The sequence below is a fragment of the Triticum dicoccoides genome, chromosome 7A, assembly GCF_002162155.2.
Source record: "Triticum dicoccoides isolate Atlit2015 ecotype Zavitan chromosome 7A, WEW_v2.0, whole genome shotgun sequence".
Lineage (NCBI taxonomy): Eukaryota > Viridiplantae > Streptophyta > Magnoliopsida > Poales > Poaceae > Triticum > Triticum dicoccoides.
Genome location: NC_041392.1, coordinates 717467069 through 717475778, shown reverse-complemented (window position 1 = coordinate 717475778; position 8710 = coordinate 717467069). Strand labels below are relative to the sequence as shown.

At 50.0% G+C, this 8710-nt stretch overlaps 1 protein-coding gene across 1 annotated transcript; it reads right to left on the bottom strand.

The window, feature by feature from the left end:
- Window positions 1-993: 993 nt before the first annotated feature.
- Window positions 994-2979, bottom strand: LOC119327339 (WAT1-related protein At1g09380-like). The gene is made up of 6 exons (XM_037600460.1): window positions 2810-2979; window positions 2634-2696; window positions 2138-2516; window positions 1892-2050; window positions 1658-1809; window positions 994-1139 (listed from the first exon to the last, which is right to left on the bottom strand). Exons 1-6 carry the CDS (start codon window positions 2977-2979, stop codon window positions 1028-1030), a joined length of 1035 nt encoding a protein of 344 aa, XP_037456357.1. The 3' UTR covers window positions 994-1027.
- Between the last annotated feature and the right edge of the window lie 5731 nt (window positions 2980-8710).

Genomic DNA, 8710 nt, shown 5'->3' with positions numbered 1-8710 from the left:
CCTATCCGAGATCCGCCGGTTTTGACACCGACAACCACGATGAAGAATTAATGGATTACATGAATTTATTCCGGCAGAAGAGCGAGACAATGGAGTGGGGAGGGAGGGCCCGATCTGTGGACGCCCGTATTTCAGAGTTTTATAGGTTACCTTTTGTCTAGTTTCATGTAGTTTCCTTGCAAGCTTTTCTTTTGGTAAATACTTTTTGTGGAAGATATAACTGTTTCAGTTAAATGAAATCGGAGAAGATCTCTCTTTCATATATAAAAAAATCTGTATGGGGAGGAAAAGTTTAGAGATAGGATCATCAGTCGAAAGTGATGTGCTTGACAGAGCAGTATAGTATCTCCAGCCAGGAAGGCGATCAGGTGCAGTATCTAAAAGGGTGTTGGGCATAAAACAGAGCACCATACTCATCAATGCAACTATGAATCTATATATTGCACAAACAAAGAAATAGTATATGTCATTGATGCATGTGGTCCTGTTGTTTTCTGATCTGAAAGCACCGACAAATACATAGCCATGCTTAGGGCATGTACAATGCATAGCCCCAAGGTGATGCCTCGCATGCCATGTAGGATCGGATATGACGTAAAGTAGGTTCGGATAGGGAAGCGGGATTCTCTCCAGGAGGCGGATGCTTGAAGAGAAAAAGTGTGGTCCGGTGACAAAAGCTGAAAAGGTTGAGTGAAAAGTAGAGATGCATGTGTACTAGAGTCTTTATTTCTTAATGAGACCCACTAGTGATAGCTTGCATTGGAGAGAGAAAAATAATACAGGTGCCTCAAATTACTTTTTGTCAATGGGGCATATGTATTTATATGCCACCACTGTACATGCCCTTATGAATCAGAACGGTGCCAAAAGGGTTCAGAAATAAGGTGTGCATCAAACAAACACACAAGTTAGTTGAAAGAGTTCTACGTCCATACTAAAGGAGGATCCACAGTAGATACATAGGAGTAGCGCTAGGAGCACGGTCTTGCTAGACCTCACTGTTGTCCTCCAGGCGGCGGCCTCCGTGTCACACACCGGCGCCGGCACCATCCTCGACATGGGCCGGCTTGCGCGCCTCCCTGGCCTTTCCCCATAGTACCATGTAGAGGCCGGCCACGATAAGCACCGACCCAACCGCGCTGGGCAGTGACACCAAAAGAAAATGCATGTCAGTATAAAAGGATAAAGAAGTTTGTTAAAGAAAAAAAAATCCTTTTTGGAGGGGGGGATCTGGGGGGCATATGCTATATACTCCCTCTGTTCCTAGTTTTTGAAGAGATTTCACAATGGACCACATACGGAGCAAAATGAGTGAATCTACACTCTAAAATGTATCTATATACATCTGTATGTGGTTCATAATGAAATCTTTACAAAGACTTGTATTTAGGAACGGAGGAAGTATGCACTAAGCATCGTAGGTGTACTAGTGGTACTAGGTCCAAGATTAACATCTCTAGATTCTAATAAAATGACAAATAGTAAATCAGTTCCTTTACATGCATTAAATTGAACAACAAATATTAGGTTTAGAACTCCTAGTAAACACACCCATAACATATGCTTAACACCTCATTGATCTCATATAGCTCAGGCCACCAACTCTCCGAGGTAAAGAAAAAAAATGGTAAAGAAAAAAAATAGAAGATACACTTACTCTCCGAGGTGTATCTTTTCGCCGAGGAACGCCCAGCCCAGCACGGCGCAGACCACCAAGACCACGGGGTTGAACATGGAGACGAACAGTGGGCCACGCAGCTTAATGCACCACGTCATCACCACAAAGGTGGCCCCCCAGCCCACGATCCCCTGCATACGTATGCACTAATTTTGGTTAGAAACATGATTAGCGAGGCGATTTGGCAATCATGGAAAGTAGAGATTTTCATACCATGTAGAGGACGGAGTAGAGCCGGATGCCGGACCCGAGCTCCCACACGGCGGCCCGGCGGTCCACGGCGGCGCTCACCACCGCGAACTCCACGCCCACGATCAGCGACATGATGATGGTGCTCGTGTAAGGCGCTGCGAACCGTTGCGAGGTCTCGTTCTACAAGGAAAATTTTCATCACCGGCCAAAATGCAAAGTTAGATTACATGTTTGACTCGTTGTGAGTACATGGCTACGGTTGCGTACCTGCTGAACCAACCATCCGGCCCAGGCGACGCAGCTGAGGATGATGAGCACGTCGCCGACCGACACGGCGCTGCGGCTGCCGGTGGCCTTTGATGCCGCAGCGGCGGCGATCTCCTCGGCGTACCTCCAGTGGAGCGGCGAGGCCCAGATCCTCAGCAGGGGGCCCTTGCACAAGAGCATCACCATTGATCCGCCGAGGCAGACGACCGTGCCGGCGACCTTGGCCTGCCCGGCGCGCGTTTTGAGCCTCAGCGTCTCCACCTTGGCCGCCGCCGCGATGAGGAACGTCAGGGCGGGCACCAGGTTGCCCAGCGCCGACGCCACCGTGGGGGTCGTCGACTGGAAGCCCAGGAAGTAGAGCAGCTCGCTCAGTGACATTCTGCACGCGCGCGAGTCCTGTAACACTTTATTCTTTCTAGCTAGTAGATCAGCTGGCCATTGCCTGTTTTTAGGGCATCTTTACATCATTGCTGCAGTTAAATAATTACGTACATACCCGAGAGTGGAGGAGATGAAGATCTCCAGGATCACCCTCCTGCTCATGGTCGCCCACAGGTTCCTGCACCATGTACGGGTACGGCCATGCATGATTGATCTCAGAGAGAGGGAGACTTCCTTCGGCGTGAGATCGCAAGGAGGATCGACAAGAGATAGATAGAAGGAAACAGGTACCGCTCGTAGTAGAGCGCGATGGGAGCGAGGACACCGGCGGCGATGAAGCTCCTGCAGGCGATGAGCACGAACGGGCTCATGCCCGTGTCCAGCGAGAGCTTGGAGAGAAGATTCATGCCGGCAAAGCCCGCCTGGACTGCCAGCATGGCTAGCGTCGGCAAGCAGCCCATCGCGGCGGCGGCCCGAGTGTTGGAGACGCGGGACGAAGATGGCAATGGCCAACTGGAGAGCGGGACACTATCGTATCGTGTCGTGTCGTACAGATGGAATATTCACCACCATCTATCTCCATCGAGAATTATTGCTTCACCCCTTGTGCACCATGAACATGGCAGTCGGAGCTCTGACGCGACCGACGAGCCAAAATGGATATTAAGGACAAATTAGTTCATTATAGAGGCAATGTAGCAGGACGCTTGCTACAACAGCCCAAGTGGCGAAACCGCAAGCAACTGCTCCTCCATCCATGGCCCGGTCGAGAGGTTTCCCAAAAAATTGTACTACCTCGCTTATGAGTATGTATAAAGCCAGTAATAATGTCGCAACGGTGGAGTGGAGGGCACCTCACTAGGAGCTTCACGACGTAGTGCTGGTGCGGAGGTGTGTCCACATAGCTTTTGCTGCACAACAAGGCCACAAGGGGGCAGTGAGATTGCCAGAAATGGCCCCGGCGACCATTAAAAGATGTACAAGGCCACAAGGAATATTGCTCTGCTTGGCATGCCTATTGGCGTATAGTACAACCGATACAAGCACGCTCTACTCGTACTCTTTGACTTAGAGAGTGTAGTAGCTCGATCAATCGGTGGCATTCGAGTGATGCGCGTTGGCATGTGCACCCATCGACCCCAAGGTACTGTGTGCCACATATATATATAGCATTGGTTGGAAATCAGGAGGGGGTGGGACCCGCACTGAAAATCAGGGGTGGGAAGAGATTGGTGGAGAAGAGTCCGTAGGTGATTTCCGTATCATCTTACCCGTAAGCGTAGAGTTATTGCATTCGGGAGTCATGCGCACTCTTTGAGTCGACGCTAAAAATGGCACCACGCGGCAAGCCACACAAGTTAATCAAGCCTTGATTGAACGTCTAACCAGCTAACCTTGAGGCTTGGACTAAGCCAAGGAGGACGGCGGCCTATCTCACGGGGTCCTACGTAGTTCCAGCCAGCTTTTGAGTCTTGGCGTCTTGGAGTCGGTGAATCTGATTATCAAAGTCCGGGCGAGAGAGACACACACACACACACATGAGAGAGATTGGATGAAGGAGTCACGCAAGAGATTGGTTAGATTGGGTTTCGGTCAAGCAGAACTGGGCGAAAATCGCAAATTAATAGTTGAAACAAATTCGCAAATTAACAGCAGAAAATGGGCAGATTTTGCACATCTGTGGCTGCAAACATTAGTCACCGACACCTGATCACTTGTGGTCCAAACTCCAAAGTCATAAGAAACAGGTGGATATAAGATATGAGAATATAACCAATGTATATACATTTCACCTGAAAAAAACACCTGATGTATATGCATTTATAGTCATGTAAACAAAAGTAAGCAACAAGCCTAATGTGGCGAATCAACCTGTGGTTGAGTTGGTTAGGTGGACAGTGGTATCCCCAACCCACCAGGGTTCAAATCCCGGTGCTCGCATTATTCCTGGATTTATTTCAGGATTTCCGGCGATGCGCTTTCAGTGGGAGGAGACGTTCCCATCGACGACGAGGCGCCTACGGTGACTTCGTAAATCTCAAGATGATATGCCGGCTCAGTCTCTCGTAGGTGCTCATACGGGTAGGGTGTGCGTGTGTGCGTTCATAGGGATGAGTGCATGCGCGTGTATATGAGCGCTTGTGTCTGTACTGATGCTTAAAAAAAAAGTAAGGTAGTCCGAGTCATACAAAAAAAAAACAAGCCTAATGTGTATTCAAAATGAAAATTAGATCTTAACTAGGAGCCACTAGTAAGAACACCAAAGAAACAATGAATATTAATATTTTTCTGTCGACAATGATCGGATATATAATTATGAAATTATTAGAAGATTTCATCTTCACAAACATTGGATCGTTCATGACACCATACGCTCTAGGATTCCCATACTTTATCAATTCTACCGGTGAACCCTCTTGGCAGCTCGCTCGTCGTCTATGCAATTAGGCGGGTACATAGAAGATGATTTCTTCAATGATTTTGCCATCTCAGAGCATGTAGCAAGGCGTGTGCGAAGTATTCTTGTTCATCCCGGTGCAGCCTTAACGAGGACGGCGCCAGTGCAAATATGAGATGAGGCGAAACTAGGTTGGGACGGTAACCACTGTAGACATTCCATTGTTGGCTCTCCGACCGTGGAACCGTTGGCAGCTGGATCAAATGGTTCCATTTTTTCAAGAAATAACCTCTGGCCCATTGCTCGTCCTTGGTGACGTCGTACATGTAAAGACAATCGGCCATCCTATAGCACAACATTCCACCGTTGTCGTCGAACCAAACACCCCTTCTCTTGTCGCTGTAGCACGGTCCCCAGCTGACAGGAATGCCCATGCCCTGAAGCGGCGACATGCTACGAAGCACTGACACGGCAGAAACTTGTGTATCGGCGTACCGTACGTCACCGATACGGCGATACGCATGATACGGCGGCGATACCCGTATCCTAGACGTGTTGTTGTTTTCGATTTAAAAACAAAAGAAAGAATGCCGATACTTCCTGTTCAACGTCCACGATACGCGGGAACACGGCCAACCCAGTAGAAGGCCCATGCCAACCCATCTGCCCCCATCTCTCTTCGTTTGTTCGCACGCCAGGCGCTTGCACGAGCGAGCCGCCGCCACCACAGACTGGAGTAGTTCGCCGCCGGCGCCTGGGATTGCCTCGCTGCCATGTCTACTCGCCGCGCCGCCGCCTCGGTTGACCAGAATCTTCTCTGGCGCCGTTGCCATCGCCGTCGCCAATCTGTAGCAAGAGTGAGGTAAAATAGATCCGGCAAACTCTACTGCTCTCTAGTTAACTATCCATTCATGTTTCTTCTTCTTCTTCAATGGTTCTAGACTCCCTGCTCGTGTTACAAACCGGACCGACCATGCTTGGCTGGCCGCTTGCAGATTGCAATTATTGCTTGCTGATATTGCTGCTCTCAGACTCTCGCCAGACGGAGGGAGTACTTCCTAGTATTTTTCCTAGTATTGCTTGCTGATGTTACTGTCTCGTACTGTTTGCAATTTGTTGTTTATGTTGTTGCTATTGCTACTGCCTACATTAGAGAGGGAAACATGACATGGCATCTGCCGGGAGTGGAATAGGCAAATTCACCATGATGAGGTGAGGACCTGGATGGTCATTTAAGACTTGAAAAGAGGCATGGAGGAAATCAAGCAACCAATCGGCACAGTATTTTGATCTCATGTCAAACATTCTATTCTGTTTTTCCTTTTATTACATGTCATTTTATTAATTATTTATATACACTTCCCGTATCGCCGTATTGCTGTTTTTAGAAATTGCCGTATCCCGTATCGCCGTACTCGTATCGCCATATCCGTGTCGCCATATCGGTGCTTCATAGGCGACATGAACCAGAATCGGAGCGAATGCTGGCCAGCGACGTGTATGGCGACGCATAGCTGCCCGCGCATCTCGAAGGCATGTACCGCCGCCGTGACCTGACATGTGAACTCCTCCGGGAGGGGGAATGTGCGGTGCGCCTCGCTTGCCACGTCAATTACTAGTATCATGTCGGCTGCACATGAGTGACCTGGCCGTTCAGTCAGTACGTACAACTTGCCGTCCATGAGCACCGGCGGCGTCGACGAGCGGAGGCCGTGTGTCGCGTGATATGGGTACATGTGCGGGTGTCTGGCGCCACCCGCCATAACCACCTAAGGTGTACACGTCCATGTAGTGGCCACCCTTATAAGACAACAAGCAGGTGGAGAGACGGAAGAGCTTGTACTAACACCATGGTGTATATCCCGCACCTATGGTTTGAGACCGCCTCCTCGATGTTTGGCGGGGGCGAAAGTCTCAGCTTGTCGCCAGTGACAGGGTTGCAGACATACATTGACAAGTCTGGTTCACCATAGGTGCCTGTGGAAAGAGAGATTGCCGACGATGGTTCACCATAGCCGGCAGATGCAACATGACCTATTGGACCAATATTCCCCAAACCGAAAGCAAACTTGGAGACTTTGTGGGAATCCGAACTACTGGCACGCAAGCGTTTGACAAACCTGGCCTATTTGAATATGTCTCAGCTTGATGAAACTTGTTAATGGTTTTCACCGACGGGTCCTTGTTCGACCGTTGTACAATCGGAAGAGCCTATTTGAATATGTCTCAGCTTGATGAAACTTGGTAATGGTTTTCAGATAGCGCGACAAAATGATGCCATTAACAAGTTAGGCAAAAAAACTCAGCATAATGATTGATTAATGACACAAGTACGTGATCAGCTCTAGCTGGCAATGGATCTCAACCCACACTGGGGTCCTTAGATCTGAGTTGTCGGATCAGTTCTCAAATGGTGTTGCTCCCATGAGAGAAGGCATCACATAATAGTTGTGTTATGATAGTAATAATATACATCCAGGGTTAACAATGCCAGATGTAATATGATCTTCTGGCATGGGGACATAAGCTAAGTACCTTGGAATACACACATGAAACCTGTTATTTTCTTACTGCCGAAAACAGTTTTGTATACTTGTTTGACACGAGAAAAATATCTAGGGACTCCGCGACAAGGGAAGGGGATCATATTTCTCTCTTGCGCCGGGGAAAGAAGAAAAGAAAATTTGCGGGCGTGCCAGTGTACCGTAGTACACAAAGAAAAGGGTACGGGAAACGAGTATTTCATTAATCTCATTGGAGAAACAAAATTACAAGATCCCATAAACAAAAAGTGCGCTCCGTGGCCTACTAGCGCGGCCGGCCTGACTGTGGCGATTGCGGTCTCCTGGTTCCCGGGGCATCGGAAGGCTCCCGGTTATTTACTCCCGCGGGTTGCTCCGCGGGATACCTCCGATTAAGCCGTGTGGTCGTCGTCGTCGTCTTCGCTTCGTGTTCTCCATGCATGATGATGGTGGTGTGTATGGGCGGTGGCAGAACCCGTGTCCTCGTCGGTACACGCGCCGTATGTAGCGTGGCCTTAGCGGTGCCCGCGCCCGCCCTCACCGTCATGCCTCGTCAGTCTTGGTGGCGTTAGAGTAGTTGGTGTTGGGGTAGCATGGGTCGCGCTGAGCTTAGACTTCTCGATAACCGGTTACTTCATCAGGGTGTGCGAGGGGCTACACCTTGCGGGAGTAATGGTTTGGGGAGACCGGCGTCAGTGTAAAAACTGACGCGCGCTCACATGGGCGTGGCCGGGGTGGTTGGCGCCTCGTCTTGGCTAGACGACGAGTATTCGGCGGTCCGCCAAGACAAAAGGGGGCCGCCTCACGAGGCCGTGGAAAGGTCGCGTTGTAGATGCCACGTTGCCTTGGGATGGTGCTACGCCAAAGGGTGACCTGTATGCCGCCGACGCCGTGGACCTGTACGCGCTCACATTGGCGTGGCCGAGGTGGTTGGCGCCTCGTCTTGGTTAGACGACGAGTATTCGGCGGTCCGCCAAGACAAAAGGGGGGCCACCTCACGAGGCCGTGGAAAGGTGGTGTTGTAGATGTCGCATCGCCTTGGGATGGTGCTATGCCAAAGGGTGACCTGTATGCCGCCGACGCCGTGGACCTGTACGCCAAGGACCTGTTCGCCACGGTCGGTGCACTCTCGAAGGAAGGACCGGTCTTGTACTACGTCGATGCAAACTCTAGTTCGAAACAAAGATCTATTCGCCATGAAGGGGGGAGCATGTCCCGGGCTGTGTCGTCAACGGGCTCTGATTCCGCCACACTGTCTTCTCTAAAAAACGT

What these genes read in the sequence shown, in the direction of transcription:
- LOC119327339 (XM_037600460.1), bottom strand. Translation starts at nt 2,979, where the DNA reads ATGGGCTGCTTGCCGACGCTAGCCATGCTGGCAGTCCAGGCGGGCTTT. An exon ending in CCGGATGGTTGGTTCAGCAG is followed by an intron (nt 2,051 to 2,137) that starts GTACGCAACCGT and finishes TTTTCCTTGTAG; the next exon opens with AACGAGACCTCGCAACGGTT. An exon ending in TCTACTCCGTCCTCTACATG is followed by an intron (nt 1,810 to 1,891) that starts GTATGAAAATCT and finishes ATACGTATGCAG; the next exon opens with GGGATCGTGGGCTGGGGGGC.